General features: G+C 33.6%; 1 protein-coding gene across 3 annotated transcripts in view; it reads right to left on the bottom strand.

Moving 5' to 3' along the window:
• The window catches only part of LOC149806099 (transmembrane channel-like protein 5), a 103,939-nt gene that overhangs the window by 81,112 nt on the left and 589 nt on the right, over window positions 1-22,238 (bottom strand). For all 3 annotated transcript variants that reach the window (XM_089950977.1, XM_089950978.1, XM_089950976.1), the window contains exons 2-5: window positions 14,793-14,894; window positions 12,907-13,140; window positions 7,452-7,656; window positions 4,122-4,179 (exon numbers count right to left, since the gene is read on the bottom strand). In XM_089950977.1, the coding sequence (XP_089807103.1) occupies window positions 4,122-4,179; window positions 7,452-7,656; window positions 12,907-13,140; window positions 14,793-14,844 (549 nt within the window). In that variant the 5' untranslated portion in view covers window positions 14,845-14,894. The remainder of the gene's footprint in view (window positions 1-4,121; window positions 4,180-7,451; window positions 7,657-12,906; window positions 13,141-14,792; window positions 14,895-22,238) is intronic.

Raw genomic sequence — 22,238 nt, 5'->3', positions numbered from 1 at the left:
TTCAGCACTAACTGCTGTCTGTTGTTAAGACTTCTAATCCATTGTGTAGGCCTTACAGAACCACCAACTAGTTTGAGGGAAGGGGTCTTTGAGAGAAAAAGAATTGTTTCATGCTTGGGTCTTGTAACTAATGACATAAGCAGTCCAGAATGTGGAAGTAATTTAAAAGTAAAGATTCCTCCTTTCTAGTCAATAATAAACTGATGCTGGAACTTAGATCAGGCAGTAGAGGGAGGAGGAGGACTTCATAACTCCAGTGGCAGTAGGCAAAAACATTCTTCAGTTGAAGTTGTAAGGCTGAGCCTTCATGCATCAAGAAATATTTAATAAGAATGAGGGGACTTGTGAGCAAGTTTTGTCATCTTCAGATAGAGGTATTGAAGCCGACATCTCTTGTGCTACCTGCGAAGTACAAGAAGAATGTTGAGGATGGTAGCTCACCAACTTGCAGAAAGTCCCAAGTATGAAATGATTCCAAGCTGTCTCTAAGTATAGGCTTCCTTTGAGTGGCAAAGACTTGAGAACAAAGTGATGTGAAATGTCTTAGATAATGAGGCACAAAACTGGGCATCATATGCAGGGAGTACCTGGTGGCACTATGTAGGTTACACTGATCCATGAGAGTGCCTATATAGCCTGGGTTCATGAAACTGGACAAAGCTTGTTCTTCTGGTGGCTGAAACTGAATGGATCAATTGTGGTCATGACACATTATGATCCAAGGTATATGGCAGAGTCTAGTCATGATGGAACAATGCCAACTTGGTTGGCATGATGTTGTCCAGTTCTTGAGATTGGAATGGGATATGGGATATTGATCCAAGTAGCTTGTCTGTAATTATGATGTACAAGATGGTAACTGAGACTGTTTGTTTGCTCTCTACTGAGCTCCTCAGTAAGTGATCTGGTGTCAAACATCCAATTCCCTGAAAAAGCGCTTGTGAGCTTTGCCATCTAGTACCCCTTGTATTGCTGCCCATTGACTTCTGCGCATAACATGCAAGTCTGACATGTATTTAGTGATTGACAACCACACATATAAGGGTTATCTGTCTTCTCATGCCCATGGTCTAAATCTGTAAGACAAAATAGATTGGATAATATATACAAGTGTAGTATGGCATGCATCCTGCTTTCTGAACTTCAGAGTGTATGCAAAGAGCTACACAATATAACAATTACTGGTAAAAGGACATATGGCTGCCACTACAGCTGGAGTACTAAAGCATCATTATTGATACTTACTAAGTGGACACTATAATATTAATTATAAGACAATCTTACCTGTAGAAAAGGCCAAATGATGTCTTATAAAGGTAAAATCAGTATGACAAGGAAGTGGATGATAAAACAAGATTAATATAGAAAACTTATCTGTATACAGAGCATATTATACGAGTTTTCTATATCACATACGAAACATGCGCCTATTTAAATACAGCTATAGCAAAGTGAGGGGACACAATCACAACCCATGCAGGTGTTTATCAAGGGCACCAAAGTGCTTTAAGGTAGAAATCATCAAAAATGCTTGAATGTGGATTGCAAGGCCCCTCAAATGGACATAGTAACTGAAGCACTCATTGGATTTGGCATCAATCCCTGTTTCAAGGGGAGATCACTCTAACTGCTACCTAGGAGGGCAGATAACTTTAAACATGTTAGCTAAAATGTTTTAGCCTGGGAGGGCTGGATTTGTGAGGTAGAAGTAGTTCTCCTAAGGTATTATAATCTGGTAGTGTATTTGAAGAAGAAACTGGCTTGAATATAAATGGCATATATAATTACTTGACTATCTGACAATGTCATGCAGTGCTCCTTTGTATGCATGCTCGTATGTATTTTCATGACAATACCAGTAACAGTTTTATAGAAAGTAACCTAAACATAATAAGAGTACTTGTTATCATAGTCATGATAAGTTGACCAAGTATCATACTCTTGACATGGTTATGCAGTGCTCCTCATGATGCATGCACATATATCTTTTCAAGCAACGATGTTCCAGAAACTGACCTCAAGTTAAAAACTGTACATGATCACTAGAACATAAAAGCTGGTCACAGTGAACTGTTTTTCATATTGTGGTATTGAACCCTCATGATGTACATGAATAGTCATGGGAGAATAGTCATTATACTAAGCGAGCTAATCTTTGTAAATAATTATTATCCTTGCTATTATTAATATTGTCTGAAAATTAACCTAAAGGAGTACATAATGCCTATGCCACCATTGATGACTATGATGGGGGAACAAAATCTTCAGACTAAGCAATGTGTTCTCATAGCATGCATGCAAAATCTCAGAACAAACTCACTCATTTTACTGTTATATTAATGACATGGCAGTACCAAGATCATAGGTCAAATAGTCTGTCAGTTAATTACAAACAGAAAAAATACCACATTCATAAAAAGAGGGTTTGTTTTTTATTTGACTTGACCAACTAATAACACAAAGCCATAACTTTTATGATAGCTTTTTCTTTAGATTTGACCACCTGTTGACATGAAACTGTAAGTTTTCCTATAAGGCACATTTCATCACTTAAGATTATATGTTCTTAAACCTAAGCTCGTACATTTCATTTGATTTTGCTGACAACTCATATGGTGAAATTTCACATCATAACCAACCGTGTGAACCATCTCTAGAAAAAAAAAACATTCATCCATTTGAACAAGTATTAAAACTGTGTTCTTGCCCAGAATAATCTATTACTGAACGAGTCATGATAGAAATATAAAAGATGACATTAAGAGTGATTGTGTGAAAGACTTTTTCCAGAATTGATTCGGTGACCCTTTTAATACCTTTGTAATTAAAAACTAAGATCAGTCTGTTCTCCCTCCTGTCAGCATTTATCAGTACTGAAGACTGAGAACCAAGTGCTTGTACAAGCTATGACCAAAAACAAAATGGAAAACATACGAGTATGGCATTTCAGTGAACAAAGTTGACATTATTCTCTCAGAAAATCATTTTTCCTCAAAGAGAAACACTTCAGCCCTGAATCAGCACTTGTCAGATCAGGTGGATGACTGGAAAATTCACTTGACCAAATGATATTTTCATTTGCCATTTCAAGTTCAACCCCAGACTAAATATTTTAATTGCTACTAATCCTGCTGGGCAAGGGAAATTTGCGTAATCATAACTTTTCTTATTTGTAGACAAAAAAGGTGTTTACTCTTATGCACAAATTCACTTGCCTGCAGAAGTGTACATGGTGTAGATGACAAGATAAGACTGGTATGGAAAAATGATGCAGTACCAATGGGAATTAATAGTTTGCAGAAAGATCTTCCACAATCCCAAACTTGTCTGGTTTGGCCAGGTTGTGAATTTAAGCTAATGTCTGAGCCACCATATGGAAGAGGGAATAATTCTGTAATACATACTGCCCATTACACTGCCTCAACATATACAAAGAATTGTCCACATAAAAAATCTTCATTAGTCAAGATGTGTATAGTTCAAGATACAAATGATGTGAAAAATACCAAGGATGTAATGAAAAGGTAAAAAGTAACCGATGTGTCAAATTTAGGTCACCATGACCAAGTTTATTTATGGCTGAGATGCATCCAAACACCAAATTTCATGAGTACAAGTTTAAAAAGGATGCAACATACTGAGGGTGTAATGAACAGACACACAAATGAACAAACAAATGAATACCAATCCAAAGAAGGAATTGTTTAAAAAGAACTTTCAATACAATGGTCCACTGGTATGTAACATCATTACCAGTGACATTAGATGGGTTCCTGGCCTTTCTTCTTTTCATAATCAATGTCTCATATGGATGAAATATAAAGACAGTTGAACAGTTCCAAGTAATATTAATACCTCCCATTTTTCTCTGTGTAAACATCTTTTTCACAGATGAATTTTTAATATAATATGAGACTTTATAAATATGTATGTGTTCACTATTTCTGTAGATATGTCATGGGCCTGAAAATCAATTCTTTAGTTTTAAGTCAAATTTAACACACTGTGCTGTATATATGTTATAATTATTACCTTTTCTTGCACAAACCCAGTAATCTGTGAAGGAAAATTGAAAATTTTAGTTATTCAAATATGGTAAAATTTTAACTAATTTTACTTACAATTCCACAGCTGTATTTCAAACTCTTGAATCTTCCAGGTCGCTGCTTGGTTATGCTCCTGCGACACAGAAAAGGGAAAAGTTTTTGTGCAATAAACTATACATTGTTATAAATGTATCATATAGAAAATCATACTGGTGTCAGATATGCCTACAATATAATGGTCTAACCATCTAACCATAACAGGATGCAAGCTAACAAAATAAAATTCAATCCAGTCACACTGAAAGCCACGCGTGTGTGTGTGTGTGTGTGTGTGTGTGTGTGTGTGTGTGTGTATATATATATATATATATATATATATATAGCAAGTCAATATAAAATCCGATCTGGCCACATCAAAAGCCATGTGTATATATATATATATATATATATATATATATATATATATATATATATATGGTACAATGGCAAATCAATATAAAATCCAATCCAGCCACACCGAAATCCAATCCAGCCAGATGTATATACTTATAGGATGCAATGGCAATTCAATTTATCCATCCAGTCATGCTGAAAGCCAGATGTATATACATATAGGGTACAATGGCACATCAATATATCCTGGCTATTAGAGTCAAGAAAAAGTTTGGTAGTAAAAATGATAAATGGTAAATTCCTAAAATATTTAGAACAATACAGTTTCAGATAAAAATAAACATAGTTATCCAGAAAAATAGAAATAGATGGGTGCTGAAAGTTGTCTTCAATGCCCTCCAGCATTATTCTATTCCCCCCCCCACGTCTATACAAGTGCCCTATGCTTATCTAAAGATCATTAAAATAAATCTGTGTTATTTTCTATTTAGTCCTCCTATTTCCATTCATTTAATGTTGGATAACTTGCAAATGACTTTATCTATTTCTATTACTTCCAAAAAATATTAAATTCTAAATTTTCATTCTTGGCATCAAGCCTTTTTATTATAAAAATTGTCCTTTATTGCAAAAAATGCCCCTTTCTTTAACAAAAGTTCCTGTCTGCTTTGTAAGAACTTCCAGAAATGGAACACTGATATGATTAAAAAATAAAAGATAAAAGGTACAGATGTAACATTTATATAAATACAACTTTCATAACTTTTTTAATAGAAAAAACAATGTCCAATTCCTGTAAGTATAATATTCAAGTCTATAAGGACCATTGTCGCAATGAGTTTATGCTATTCCCTTATTAAAGCCACTATAACTCACAAATCTGCTTATAATGCAGAGACAGGTTTGGATCTTTTTTCTCTCTTATAGAAAAATACTCCTATTTGATTAACATTTAAAAAAAGCAATAAAATTTGGTGAATAATGGCTTTATATATCACTTATCTTATTCTTGAAAAGAGCAGTTCTGTGGTTTAATTTTGAACCAACACAAAGAAATTTTAAAATTTCAATCAATCATACAAATTAAACAACTAAATAAGTTTTGTCAAGTTAAATTCATGTTTTAATTACATTTTTTAATTCTGTTTACTTTGTAATCAATATCAAAATCTGATATGCCCACTTCTATTCTAATCACAAAAACAGTCCATTGAATGCCACAGCAATGAAAACAAACTTTTCTATCAGAACTTATCTAAAATGATTAAACGATGTAATGTTCCAAGACTGTGCAAATGCTTTTTGTACTTAAGAGCTCAATAGTCCTATGCTGGGGCTCCAATTCTAGGCTGAATCCCTCCCTTATCCTAAGTTATTGTCCTTCAGGCTTGTAAACAAAAAAGAAATAGACTTGTCATTTCTGATCTAAACTGTCAAACAAAATCTTGAGACATGAAGCATTGCTTTTAGAAGGGTAAAACTAATTTTAATTATGTAATAGTTAATACTGTGTTGTTTTGTTTTCCTAGACCTAGTCTCCAGTTCAAAGAGATTACTCCCTCCTCCAATTAACTGTTGGTCATAAATAAAATATAGCATGATCCCTGATACCTTAGTAAACTTCCAAACTGGAATATCAACCTCCTTTGACTTGGACCAAAGCTGGGTGGAAAGAGGAAATTGAGCAATAATTGCAGATATGCATTACTTCCTGGTACTGTTTTGCTGAATTTGCTAGTCCAGATGGAGGCTTATGACCAAAGATAAGTTATCAAGTTACTGTTCCTGACATTAACGTGCTCTACTGCAGGCTGGTGGATGGCTTTACAACTTGTTGGGCTGATATAATTGGGCGCAAAGCATAAATGCCCTCACATTGGTGTGACAATACAAAAGATAAAACAATGATAAAGTAGAGTGAGATCACCAGAGGTGACTTTCATGACAGCATCCAAAAAAGAAAATGTCTCAAAAAGGTCCAAGATACAGCATGGGCTTTATTTTTCATGAGAAACTGATAAGCTCTTTTAACAGTCTCAGCAACTCACCTCAATATGGTGGCTGGTAATGCATGAGGTACCTCTGAGAGGGAGAAAAATATGGTTATGACCCAGTCATATCACTTTTTATTTTGACATATAAAATCAATAACTCCGAGTGAGCAAAGAAGTATGCGTTGATCATTCCCAGCACTGATGATTGACAATGGGGATTTCAACCGGAACAGCAGTTATTAAATGTAGCAGATTTTTTGCCAAAATCCTTGAGGGGCAAAGAAGAGAGACCAAATCATAGTTGCCAATGAAATGTAAACAACCCTTTACAACTGGCTAGAAATGAATTTCACTCTTTTCCCTCAGTGACATCAGGAAGATGGATTATTGTTTGAAGGCTACGGTTATCAAAGGATGCATCAAAAGATTCATAAGGATGTTCAGATAGCACCCAAAGAAGACACAAGAGGTTCCAACTTAGCATCAGTGAGCAAGATACTGGTCTCTGGAACTCAATCAGTTCTGAAAGACATGCGCCTGACCCTTTAGTGCAGTTTGGAGAGGACTTACGAGTATTGGAGAGGGTTGGTGTAGAACCATTAATGCTGGTTACTGGGCAATTTTTACCCTTGAAGAGAACAATGTCAGCATGTGTATACACAACCAGGTAGAGTATATGTCCCATGCAGCTTTTTATGACCCACACCTTAAGTTATACTAAATGCCGATAGGAAATACAAGCAAGAAACAATGACCCAGAATAAGAATTCAGCATTGTTCAATGTTTGTAAATTCAATACAATGACCTCGTTTGCAAGATAAAATTTTCATTTATTAATTGTGGGCTAAATATAGATTACACAGTAACGATCTAACAAAAACCTTGACACAAATTCTTAAAATTGACAAAATAACACCACTGCTGCAGGAAAACTAATACAAATTTCATGAGCAATGGCAAAGTAGGCGTATCATAAAAGTTGGAAAAGGAGGCTTTACTTTCTATTTTCATATGTACCTGATTCTCATTTTGCTAGACAAAGGTAATGTTGTGTCCTTGATGTCAAAATCAGTTATTAAATTGGGGTCTTCCTCATACTGGTCAATCAGCTCTTTTGACACATCCTTCCCGCGTGGAATGTGGATTGTCCCATGAAGAGATTTTCTCTTTTTTGATTTCTGTCTAAAAGAACTCTTCTGAGCAACATCACTGGCAAGACGCTCTGTAAATAAAGTTAATTTCTTATAATTACTTCCTCATAAATACATGTACATGAAACAATTTCAGCGCTGATCAAAAGTTTTCAAGAGCTTGTCTTGAATAAGTGGTGTAAAAAAATTCACTTGTCCTACATACAGTTACACTTGTACAAAATTTCACCCTCTTGCTAGATTTGATGAGATGTGCCAGTATTTTAATCCATAGAAGAAACACCAAAAAAACAATAATGCACAACAGATTTATTTCTTCAAAGGGCTTAACTTTTTATTATCAGGGTATCTTATATACACTATTTCTTGCTCCAATATGGCTGCATTTGTACTTTCATCACGAAGAACAAAAATGAGTTTACCAGAATTCAGACTTTCCCTAACTTTTTCTCTCAGACTTTATCAATTAATGGAAGACAGTTTCTTGCCGTGAGTCTGTTCTTATAATCAGCACCAAGTTCATCACCATTCTTCTTCTGGAGTGCACAAAAAATTTCCATCCCTGAAAATGCTTTTATTTATAGGGCATGGGTAAAGGCTGTTTAAAGAGAACTCTCGTTTTCTTTTATTTTTCATTTCATTCTCATTTAATTTTAATAAAGTCATTCAAGTAGAGTGTTAGTAACTCCAACTTCTGAGATTTTCAGCGCTTGCCCGACTTGTTTTAAAGAGAAGAAGCACTTGTCCTAGACTGTTACTTAAATTTTTGTTTAACTTGTCCGACAATGAAATATAAATAGTCATGGACTTAGTTTTGGGATTTGATCAGCCCTGTAAATGGAGTCCATCATATTGAAACTATCTCGGATATTCCTGAGAAACTCAAACATACCAAATTAGGTGATGAAAATTATTTTGTTACAAAGGTAAGTTAAGATGTTCACAGGACACCTTGAACTGCAACACAAAATCTGTAATGGTCTATAACTCTGAATCTGACCTCTTGGACAGATGATAACTTAACTCATTTCAGACACTATCAAGATATCCTCACATGCCAAGTTTGGTTAAATCTATTACTAACATTGTTTGGAAAAGGTCAAGTTATCAAAATGGCACCACTCAAGGTGTTCTTAAGATATATTCAAAAACTGCACTTGACAACAATAATTGGTTATTACAAGCCAATACAGCTAAAGTATTAAGGACAAGACCTTTAACCTTCCAATCAATAGCGTGTTTTCTATTGGATTATTTACCAGAATAATAATAAAAAAATACAAAGTCTGGTCAAATTTCATTGGATATATACAAGAAAATTACTTCACAAGTGCAGTGAGGTACAAATATAAAAGCACTGACTCTGACCCAACCCAATAATCAGTTAGGTCTTAACTTACACACCTTCACAAAGTGTGTACATGCTGGTAGTCAGATCTGCAAGTTTTTTGTTCAGAACCAACTAAAAATTGCAAGAACTTCTCATGTCAATGATGCTATTCATTCACGATGAGTAGTGGTAACAAGATTTTTTTTGCTGGCCACCTTAATAATTAAGTTGAAGTTTAGATGAACACCATTCTCATTCAGACCAGCTACAAACTGATATAATGATTTAGTCCAACCCATGCCAATACAACCATCCATTCAAGAGAAGTAGCCATATAAGCATCTTCAAAATGTGTCAGAGTCGTTGAAGGCAATTGTCTTTACATATCATTCACACATCTCACAACTGTATGCCTGAGTTTAAGTCTTGGCAAGACCTGTGTGGTATGTGAGAAATCTAACCAATACCTCGCATGGGTCAGTGGCTCTTCCTCAACCAAATAAACTGGCCACCCCACAAAATTAACCAAACCAGTCAAGATGGCCATTAAGGCAGCCAGTTTAGAGGCTAGATCAACAGTATTTCAATATAGAAACAACTGCATGCTGTAGAAAGATGCATTTTTAAATAAAATAACAACATGACACTATGACTATACATTCACAAGAAGTAGCTTTAACTATATTTTTCACAGTGGCCTGTGACTGTGGTGGCCAATTTGGAGATCATATCAGCATTATTTTAACTCTGGACCAACTACATATAATGAAAAGTGTTTTAGTGAAAACCACATGTCAACAATACAACCTTCTATTAAAGACTAACAACAATAACAAGATTTATTCCAAATTTATGCTATTGCCCAATGCTAAGACAAATATCAATAACAAGATTTATTCCAAATTTATGCTATTGCCCAATGCTAAGACAAATATCAATAACAATATTTCCATGATGGCCACCATGGCTGCCATGTTGTCAGTCTGGTCAGCAAAATTTTCACTGTGGATCAACTACGTATCATAAGATATATTTCAGTAGAAACCACATGTCACTATAATTATCAATTAAAGAGAAGTAGTGTTCAGAAGATTTTATGACAAGCAACCATGGTGTTATTCATGAATGTTAGATTGGCACCATTTTCAGTGAAAGCCCATGTCACTATAACCAGTCATTTAGGGGAATTATTTCTAATATTTCAAGATGGCTCCCGCTGTGGCTATATTGGAGGTCTGATCAGCACAATTATCATTTAGGGCAAACTATATATCGTGATTGTCTTTTAGTGAAAGATCAATGTCAATAAACTGTTCCTTCTAGTGAAGATTTTTAGTTATTTTCACGAGAAGCAGCCATAACAAGATTTTCAAGATGAATAAAATCCATGTCAAAAGTTTAGTGAAGTTTAGTATTTGCTAAAATCATCTGACAAACAAATACACAAAAAGATGTTACAATCCTCTATTTTTAACATAATACATTTTTTACCTTTTACACTCACTTCTTTGTATTTCTGCCATCTATGTTCTATTCTAGCTGGAGAAAGAAGACATTGTGTCCAAATATTAGAGTCCAGCATGTAGCCTGGTCTCCATGACAGAAATGAAGTGATCGCTTATTAAACACTAAATGGTCTTATTATCATTAATATTTCCATTTCATATATTATGACTAAGTAGCTAATGACTAAGATGATAAATCAAACTGATGCAATATAAGTCAAAGATTCTTCCACCCTGTTAAAGGATGGCATAGTCCATGCCCTGATACATTGTGCATGTACTATGTAAATATCAGAATCCACTAAGTTTCTGAATACATGTACCATAATTTCCAAATTTTTAACAATTACTGGTTGCCAGGTAAGTTATTTGGCTGACATAAAAAAACTCTTATCTGAAGATAAAGTAAATACCATGCACATACTCACAAACTAGTAACTGACTAGATGACCATCACACTTTGAAACCACTCTGAATATCCTATTTATTGCCAGAGTTCCTCTAGCACACACAAAACTTATTTTTTCCTTTTCTGGCTAAGAGGGCCAGAGACCAGCAGGTAGGCCTAACCAAATTGAAGGATTTCATTTCCCCAAGGTATTAGTGCATTCTCACCACACTGTCACCTAATATAAACCATTTCTAGTCATGAACTTATATACTGAAAAGGCCAAAATAATTATCAAGGCTTTACAAATTTTATACAAATCAGCTTTCCCAGGGCAAGCTGACTGAAAAACTGAACCAGCCCTAGGGAGATTTAAGCCTGGCCCAAAATATGACAACAAAATATAGGAGCAAAAAACATACAGTAAAATAATAAAATGATTAAAGGAATTTGCATTGTATTTATTTTACAAATATAACTTTTGTCCTCTTGTTAGTTTTTATATGTGCCTTAAAAAAACATATCAATAATTAAAGTTATCACAAAAGATAAGTGCAAACACTACATGTGTAGACAGACTGCAGACAAAGAAAGAAAAGAAGATATAGATAGAAGCACAAAGATAGACATACATGTATACAAGTATAAAAATAGATATAAGGGTTCTGGAATGGCTAGATTTTTAAGAAAGAGCAATGTTTAGGTAAAATAATTTTCAGAACTGCAACCAGTACTCTTTTTACATGAAAGAAACCACCATTGCATGATCATGGAAGTGTTCGATATTTGTAAGGATATAATGTAATATAAAAGAACCTGTCCCACCTCTGGCTACCACTGAACTTGCCTGCTGCATCAGTACACAACTGAGATATGAATTTTCCTAAAGAGATTATTAGCATAAAATTTATCCCGACAATGAGGAAAGCATAAGCAGCTGAAGAAGTTTATCATAAAAGTAGGCCACTGACTTGTTATTAACCAAAAAGGGTCTTTATGGGCAAGTGGTCTTTATATACATCCAAATATGAAATTCATTATTGTGTGCCACTTACAAACCCCTGGAAGACATTAATTTGAAGACTTTATTTTTCACAAGTGCCTGAAGTATGCTGGACTGTATTGTTAAACTGGGTTTCGTTTTGTTGTTTTGCTTTAAAGTTTACGCTGTACTGACTTAAAGCTGACTACTTAAAAAGTTCTACCAACTTATCAAAATGTGCTCTCAATGACTCATGTGTTGGCCTGATGTGGTCTTTCATTATGCAGCAAGATGGAGAACCTGGTGAAAACCACCAACCGTGAATCAGTGATCACATACACCTGCAAATGCCAGAATCAGAACATTCAAAGCAAGCGTTATTCACTGTGCTATCCAAGACCCTTTCTTTTCATACACATTTCCATGACTGTAAGAAACTAACTAGCAAGAATTACAATGACTTTTGCACCCTACACAGAACATATGTACATGTAAACCAGCATTAGTTATTGTTATTGTTTGTGTGTGTTTAGTATTTTGGTGTTAAATATTCAGTACAGTGATGTCCATATACATGTTATTTTGTTGCATGTATGGTGGGTAGTATGTGCATTGCTTGCATTGCACTTGCCTAATATGCACCTGCTATTTCTATTAACAAGTTATCTGTTCCAATGTTCACTCCTCCAACAACTCTCCAGAAGTCAACTTCAACATTTCCGGGTACATTAAGTTATTCAATACTTTGTAAACAGTATTGAAAAAAATAACTATTGTACACCATACTACGCAGCACAAGTAAATTTTAGGATACATTGCGAGAGTTTTATAATTCCACACCATGTCATTTTGTGAGTTGTCTGTGTGTGACAGATAATTCCACACCATGTCATTTTGTGAGTTGTCTGTGTGTGACAGATTGGTTTATTTTTTAATTATTTATATATTTCATATGTATATGTTGTAGATCTTCTGGTGATTCTTTTTCTTTGTCATCACCACGTCTGATTAAATCCCAAGAACCCACAAAGGCATAACTGTGTTATTAACTTTCTTTATTCCTCCCATATACTCACCAGAGGTACTGCATACAATTATTAAAAAAATTATTATTACCAAGCTGTCTGCTTGGAAGTCTCTCCAAAAGGATGGAAGTATCCCTCATTTCTTGAGCAGCCCATCTATGCCTTGGGCCAGTGTTTGTGTCAGAGTGATAACTAGAGGCATCTGACCCTCGCCTGTCCAGTGGAATGTGTGCAGATGTGTTGGCATTGTAGCCTGGATATAAGCCAGCTGAAGAATTGACATCACTGAAGTAATGGAATCCTTCTTCTTCATACCCAGGATTCACTGTAAATATTCACCAATTATTGCCAAAACATTTAATGACTTACAAAAAGCTTTACTGAAAAATCTGAAAAGAACAATACATTAAATGAGTGCTTATTATAAATGAAATTTAAACCATTTTATAACTATTTATCTCTTGCAATAAACCAGAAGATTACAATTATGGAACTTGTTTCTTAAATGTAATTAAATAAGCACAAAAATGTATAAGATTCAATTTATTTCATGCCAGAATTTGCTACATTTTATTCAATAAGTCCTAATATGGGTACAGCAAAATGACTACAAAAATATATTCTGATGCCTTAAAACCTGTACCTCTCACCTGTTAAACATAAGAAACACTTTTGATGGCATGGTATAATATTCAAGATATGAAATATGAAAAATATTAACTTGATGTCAGCCTGAGCAATGATATTAATTACGGTATTAATTAATCTGATTAAGACCATGCAACCTAAGGACACATTGGTATTAAAAACACTTTCAAGCCTCTGCTAAGAAAATCTATATGTGATTATGCTTGGTACACAGAATACAGGTTTTGTCCTTTCCTGATGCATATAAAACTCACTTCAGATTTGAAGATGTATTTCAGCTGCTAAATTCAAACATTGATATATATGGTCCAAAAATAGCCTGTGGTCATGCCTTAAGTAAAACACAACTGACACATGCTGGGTCAGATTATTTATGGTTAGCAAATACTTTAGAAGTTTTATCAGTGAGTCAAAAATGTCCCAAGTGTGAAAATGTTCAATGTGTGTTTACAGACTGTCCAAAATGAACCTAATCTGCAATCTTTGCACCATGAAGAAAGGTCAGCTTTAAATGCAAATCTTGTGGATAAGTCTAGTTAGACTGATTTTATTATTCTGCTTATTGATGCTATTTGTTGGTATAAATAAGGATGAGAACTTTTATTCATAAATGAAATACCCATGAGGTTTTAATAATCACGCCATTTTTTTAGCCTTTGGGGACTAAAACCAACACAACAGTAACAATCACATTCACTTAACTGATTTTCAAAGAAGAAACATCATTTGATAAATGTATTTAAGTAACCACAACTGTCATTTGATGTCACATGCATGCCAAATACGTCAGAATGTCCAGCCAAATTCCATAACACTGAACTATCGTTATGAGATAAAATTAGTCTGAACAAGGAGTATGACTATGTGCCAAAACCAACATTGTAGAAACAATGGCAAACATTTGATGATAATGTGCTTTTAAATCTACTTATGTAATAAAGACAGTAAATGAAAAAGCTCCAAAAATTGAAAATTAAATTTGGTCTCAAGAGTTTTTGGTTTTGAGGGATTTCATCGTATATATCAAGTTAAAATATACTTATAGCTTTTTCCTAAATACTTCTTGTTGTTACTTCTTTAGATGAATAATCTGATTGAAGATCATAAGATTCAGGGAAAATTTGGTAAACCTCAATAATTACTATTGATTCTTTTGCCATTAATTTGTCAAAGTATTCTTTCGAGATCAGAAGGCTAGAGATAAATCTTAGGTTTATTTGCAAAAAAGAATGAATGACTACATTTAGTAACTTAATGTGCTTCAGATTAGAAGATTCAAGTGAAATTCAAGGTATTTCTGTTAAATAGCACCATTTCAATAATGCATACCTGTTCCAAGAGGAAAGTGTTCCCTTCCATTCTGCTGCTTGTATTGGTCCATCTTGAATTCCCAACTGTCATCTAGTTTTAAGCTCCAACTTTTAACATGACCTTAATCAATAAAATAAATGCATTAATAAGTTTTTGTATAAATTGTGTAATGAAAATTTCATGAAAAAATCTGGGTCCAACAAGTAAAACAAGAATATGTATTTGTCAAACAAGTATGCCTTCACTACAGACCCAAAAATAACTGAAAATGGAATCAGGAAACATTTGGAGAATTTATAAAGAGCCAGGAGCTTGTAAAAGATGATCTCATTATTCATTTTCTGACAATTGTTGCACCATAAGAAAAGACGGTGTATGCATCAAACACAATGAACATACACTGTATTGCCAATGACTTCAATAACATTTTTGTTTCTACTGATGATAATATTAAAGAACCAATTACTCCTTGTAATCATGATGAACTTTCACAACTTTGCACAGAAAAAATGTCTGACAGTGCTTTCTATGAAATAACCTTCATAACTAATAAGAAAGAAATGAAATATATGTATCTGAAAAAGAAGTAACAAAGTTCATAGATGCCAACATAACTGGATTAGGAAACACTCACCTTTAATTTTGTGTGATAAAATAACTGGCAATTTAAATAAGTCTTGTTTTGGTTGGAAGCAATTGCATTGAAAAAATTGTCCTGTAATTTGTGAATGCCATGATACAGTTTATTAAATTGTTTAACCTTTTACCTTATTATTCTTATATTTTATAAACCTAGACCGTCAGCCAAATGAGGCAGCTGCTACCATTGTTTTAAGTCTTTGGTATGACTCAGCTGGGGTTCAAATCCACGACTTCCCACATCCGAGACAGATGCTCTAACCACTTAGGCCACCAGAGGAGTGAGAAAAATGGAGAAAGCATGAAGAGAGTATATGAAGTATGAACATGTATAACAGTACAGTATCAAGCTTTTTTCTTTAGCAAAGTACTTTTAAAAAGCTTAAAATGTATAAAATACAAACATATTCTTAGCTTATATGACAAATATTGAATTTTCCATAAAAGATAACCCTAAACATCTTTGGAGTCATGTAAACTGCAAAAAACACAAAGGTTTGTCCTTAGAGCAATTACAGATGGAGCTTCCAGATGTAATTCTACAGACTCATTCGATATGCAAAAATGTTTAATAATTTATTTAAATGTGTCTTTAACTTGAATCCCAATGATTATTTAGCAGAAATCTATTGGACAGATTAGTTATTGTGAGGTCATTTAGAGAGCTGAGAACAGTATGTGAGTGGTGTGAGAAATAGCAGTTGAAACTGAATGTGAGGAAGTGTTGTGGTATATCAATTTTACAAACAAACAAAAACCTATATGCTGATGCTATTTAATGCAAGGTGTGAGACTTAAGGATGAGAGTTATGTGTAAGATTTGGACATATAACTGCTGAGTACCCTAAGTTTTAATGTCCATGTTATCCAAAGTAATGCACACGCTTTGCATCAACATTGTAAATATATGTCACATGTATTTTGTACATGTATCTATCTTTCGCGAACTGTAGACTTGAATACTGTTGTCAAATTTGGTCCTCTCAGAAAACTGCTTTAACTAAACAAATATAATGGTTCAACATAAGTCTTTGACAGTTATGTTTAAAATCAGGTCAGGATTATGCCTCTCCTCCTACCTAGCAAATTTAGACAATTTAATTTAGCACTCTTAGAGAGTAGAAGAAAGACTACTGACTTTGTAAATGTATAAAGTCATTTTAACTGTCTTTACTTAATATTCAAACAGCCTACCAGCACATTCCAAAAAATCTTTGACAGAAACTTCTTTTTATGCACAAAAATGTGCGTCAACATAAGAAAGCAAAGCCCTTAAATAAAGAACAAAGATAACTGTAGCTAATTTTTAGAAACACACAACACCAATACTATGACTAACAATATTTCAGGTTTTTTAAAGTTCTTTGAAACAGATGTTTCAAGAATTCTGAACAGACAAATACACATGTGTTATCTGTACATGTATAAATGTATGTAGATGTGAATCTAACCCCAGTCCTGTCATATGTTATTGTCCTTTTAATGTTATTTCTTATATGGGTCTTTTTAAATAAATAAATAAATAAATAAATAAATAATCATGCTAATAAGGTTTATCACAAAATAAAGACAAAGTCCAAAAGTTTCATAAAAGGTGTAGAAAGTGAGAAATTTGTTTTAATGGCCAGAAATTCTAATAAGGTCATTGACCTATGTCCTTGAGTAAGTGTGTAAATTGTCATGACTCTAAATTTAACACTTTTGTGCCATTATGCAAAAATAAATTATGGATAGATGGACAGTTGTACCAGTATAGATGTATGAACAGACAGCCGCAAAATATGCCACTTCTGTTATTGCAGTGTGATGGTATCAAATGACAAGAATCCCTCAAAGGGACTGACTAGGGCATCTTGATATCTGACACACCTTTCTGCAATAGCAATCATGCCATCTACATCCACATAATCAAATGTGAACCAAATGTCAGGATTTTATTCTTGTAACTGCGCCAACAAGGCTGTTACCACTCAAATAAGTACTGCTCAACAATATACTGTATGCAACAATGTCTTACGTGGCACATGAATCTAATTACATGTAGGTCTACAAATGTATATAAATATGTCTACAAAATGTCAGGTGTTTGTTCAATCATGCTAAAGAGCTACAGTAACTGTGGACAGACTGATACAAACATATATTTTATCAAAATAGTTCAAATGAAACACTCTAGAATTTCCATGGAGCAAAACCTATGCTTGAGTACAGTATCAGTTCAACTTATGTACAGATTAGATACACAAGCATTATAAACATGTAGCATTCAAAACAGTTCTTCTTAAGGTAGTGCACTTTAGTTAATGCTTGCTCCAAATGTGATAATTACTTTATGAAATCATCACTGTGATGTTATTTGTTACCTAAATGCACTGCAGTTATATAAATTCTGCAAGAGTCTGGATGTAAAATGCACATATGTGACTTTTGTTTCTTATTAAAAACAACTTTCAAACAGATAAATGCTTATTTAATTTTACTAATCAGCAATTTACAGTCATGTAAAATACAAATGATAAAAGTCAAGAATAAGTTTGAGACTTTAGGAAATCTTTAGATATTTATGAGGTGCCATCGTCAATTGAATGCAGTGCCTTTCTTTTGTGGGAGGGGGGATTGATGTGATCTCATTAAGTGTGTTAGCCATCATAGCCATCTCCATACAATTAAATGATCTTAGATCAGTATTTTTTGTGTACTAGTATCTTCTTACTTCCAGCTGACTATACTATCAAAATTCACTTGCCAAATGCACTTTCATTCTGTATCTGGTAACAAACTTGTCCTAAACCTATACAAATTTGATGAACTATTAAATACTCATTCATCAATCAGTTAATGGAAATTAGTCACAAGGCACTTTTCCCCAGGCTTTTCTATGTAATGATGACCCTTAATCGGGGATATATATTCAAGCAATAATACATGTAGCCAGTGGCTACATTTTTCGAAATAATAGTAAAATTCAGAAAATATAGAAAAGAAGAATGAAGAAACCCTAGAAAGACAAAGTCTTCCAAATGAAAATATAAAGTACATGACAGAATATAAAAATTAGTGCAAGAAAATGCACACCAACCAAGTGATTTCAGATAGCTTGGACCCTAAGCTTTGCAAAACTACAGATTAATCAAAATGTTTATTATGCAAATAAATCTATTTCACAAACAATCATCCTTAAAACTGCTAAATAGTTATGTTAATACAAGTATAGAGCAACCAGCCATAGCAGACACTTCCAAGACACCTGTTCATTAAGAATACCACTGACTGGTCCTTTTCTGATTTTTGTAATGTTTTAAACTCCATAAAAGACAAAGTGTGTGGTCCTTTGAGTGTCCTTTAAAGACAAGTTTCATTATAAAAGAAATAACAGCAAAGTATTCAGCTGCATATCTGTATAATTTGTACCCCAAGTATAACATGTTATGGAAAATGGAATTTTTACTAATGTTCTGTTATTCCAACATGACCAATGTAAAAGTCCTCAAATTTCCTAGTGAAATTGCCAGTCAGGTTCCTGGCCTTGTTCATTGAAACAGGTCAGTTTTTTTTTTTACATATTATGATGAATACCAGATGTCCATCAGTGACAATGCAGGAATCAGCAGCCTATATCAGTTCCTGAATTTAACACCCATTCACTCGCAAATGTGAGCTATTTGTGGAAAATGCAAGTTGTCATTTCAGGTTCTTGCATCTACTGATAATATATAGCAGACTAGGGTACAACCATTATATTTTCAAGAAAAGCAGGATACCTTTGTGCCAAACCACTTCAATCACAAATATGGAAATATTTCTCTGACAGCATTTTCATTTAGCTGTTTAACTTGTCACCCAATTTCAACATATTTTCAAGCTTACTGTCTTTTGCAATAACAAAGCTGTAATATAATTTTACTAAATCAAACTAAAAACAATTTAAATATATTCATAAAGTTTCATTAACATTTCTTTTGTTTTGATATTATTTGACTGAAAAGGTTTAGTAAAATGGCTGTTTTAAGCAACTTCTATAAACATTTTAAATTTGGACTACACTACACATGGTTTATCTCTTGAACAGAATAATATTGTATCCTCCTCAAGAAAAAAACCCATAAAAAGATATTCTACAATGCCTATGTCATGCCACATCTGGAATAATACTGTCCTATCTGGGGCAATAGTGATACAGAAAATCAAGAGAATCTTTTTTATATAAAAGAAGCAGATTATTCTTGATGCTATTTTATATACACTAACAACAAAATATTTTTAGAACCCCTGGGTGACTTCCATTTCAACAAAGAATGCAGCTTCACAAGGGTTTACAAGGCTTAAATGTTGATTTTATGACTTCAAACTTTCAAAAGTACTATATAAGTAATTATATTAATGCCCAAATACAATAGCAATATTATATATATATGAAATTTAAAAAAAAAACGTTAATCAAACTCTTGAAAAGAAAGTACAAGGGACCAATCCTTTTAATCTGGAACAAGGGGTTTGCAGGTTTAATATTTTTGAACACATACCCCCTTCATATCTTGAAAAACATTCTTATCTGATCTTGTGAGAAGAAAGAAAAATTTTTTTGGGACCAACCATTTAATTTTGGTTGTGTGGGGTGGGTTAGAATGGGAATTTTTAAACAAACATTTCAGACCTCAGATAGCTGAAACATATATTCTTGCTCTGATTTATAAAAGAAGAACCTATTATATCCATTAGATTTGTTGAAAAAAAATTAATTATCTTGAGCTAAAAGAAAAATTATATATTCCTGCTTGAAAGACTGGAGTGCAAAGTGTCTCCCACATTTCCATCCTGAGAAATGTGAAAGATATGCAACAAACAAAAGGCGTGTGATGCCCCTCAGTATACTATAAACTATGATTTAGACAAGACTGACTTAAAAGTTGTGGAGATGGAGAAGGACATTGATGTCAACACTGACAAGCATTTGGCATTTTACAAACGTGTTCAGATTCAGTTCAACAAAGCCAATCAAACTGTAAAGTTAGCATTATGGAATAAACATTAACCTCCATACATAATCTTTATGTCAACTATTTAAAACCCTCATCAAACCCCACATAGAACATGCTGACAGTGTGTGGAGTTCATAAAATATAAAGACACTGAATCAATGGAAAATGTGCAAAAATGAGCTACCAAAATATTACATTACCTTATCTGAAGGATAAAACTTATGAAAGACTACTAACTATTCTGAAATTACCCATTGTAAAATATAGCAGGCTGAGTGAAGATATGATAGAGACTAAGATCTTGTCTGGAATTTATGGTCAGAGAGCATCAGCCAAGTTGTTAAAGTTTAACCCTAATACTACTGCTTCTGGATACAAACTAAACATGCAAAAAGTACTGTATGTTGCCATCTTGACACACAAAGACATTATTTTACCAACTGAGTAGCAGTCACCTGGAACAGTTTAACAGAAAATATAAAACATTTGAAAGATAATCAATACTGGAAAGGCTTTTCATAGTCAGAATTCCTTCTGATCCTTTCCAGCAAATTGTTGATCTTTTGAAATGTATACTGAGGTGTGGGTTCAGAGTCAATTACCTATCTAAAAATTGGAATAGACTGCGCCATGATGGCATAGGATAGCCACTTTCTAATTGGTCTAGCAAAATTAAACAACCTTACATCAAACCACACCTTCAAGAAATTTATAGGAACACAATTTATTTCTCAGAAATTAAGAGCGTAAAATTCTTTACACTTTAATCTGCTGTTAAATGAGACAAAACTCACACCCTAATATAAATGTCAAAATATCAAAATAGAGGTGGGATGGGTAAGAGGAAACAAGGACCAGGCCATCTGATTGAAAGATGTCTTTAGTGTGTAGTATCCAGAATACAGAAACAATGGAAGTATCATATTCAACCAAGCTGAGATAATTGAATCAGAGATGAACACAGAGGAGCAGCAGTTCCTGTAACCATAAAAAGGCATACTGAAATACTGAAAAGAAATGCCAGCCTTTCCTCCCCTCCCTCTCAATAAATAGCAGACCCCAAAGCACCCCGAGACAAATACAAAACTTCCTCAAAACACCATCAGCTACCCAGGAAACATGAAGACAATTAAATAAAATTTAAAAAAAACTGTGATCAGTTTAACATTACAAATTTAGTAAAAATCTGCATTGCATGATTATTGAGTAAGATCAGAAGAGTTATTTTCCTTGTTGGTAATCACCACAGGAAAGAAATCTTCCACTCTTAATACTGGCCAGGCAAGAGATAAAAGACATTTAAAGAAATAATGCTTTTAAAAACAATATTTACACAGAAATGCAAATGATGTTCATGTCTGATAAATTACAGTAACTTAATGAAATATGTGAGTTTTGTAGCATTCTCTCTTTCTCTCCATCGCTCTTGGATGGTAGATAATGACACAGTTATTCTAGAAAATTAAGACTAGATAATGACACAGTTACTCTAGAAAACTAGATAATGACAGTTATTCTAGAAAATGAAAACTTAACAAACATTAAGTAAGCCACGTGTGTGTGTGTTTGTGTGTGTAATAAAAAAGAAAGACAAAATAAACAGAACAAAGTGCATATATAAAAATGGCCAAGAAGAGCATATATACATATGGATAAATGTAAAAAGTGAGTATTTAATCACAGTGCAATGCATCTGATATTCTTTTATCCATATGATACACAATGCTTTTAATCAGTCTGATGCATACTATCTCTTTGGTCATGGTGTGGAACTATGCTATCAGCTTAAAAACATTTCGGGGATTTAGAATTTTCCACAATTTTGGGTATTTAAGATTATATTAAA

Source organism: Sinohyriopsis cumingii, chromosome 2 (assembly GCF_028554795.1).
Source record: "Sinohyriopsis cumingii isolate HCF-2022 chromosome 2, ASM2855479v2, whole genome shotgun sequence".
Classification (NCBI taxonomy): Eukaryota; Metazoa; Mollusca; class Bivalvia; order Unionida; family Unionidae; genus Sinohyriopsis; species Sinohyriopsis cumingii.
Note: the sequence above shows the minus strand (reverse complement) of the source record. Positions and strands in the feature narration are given on the sequence as shown.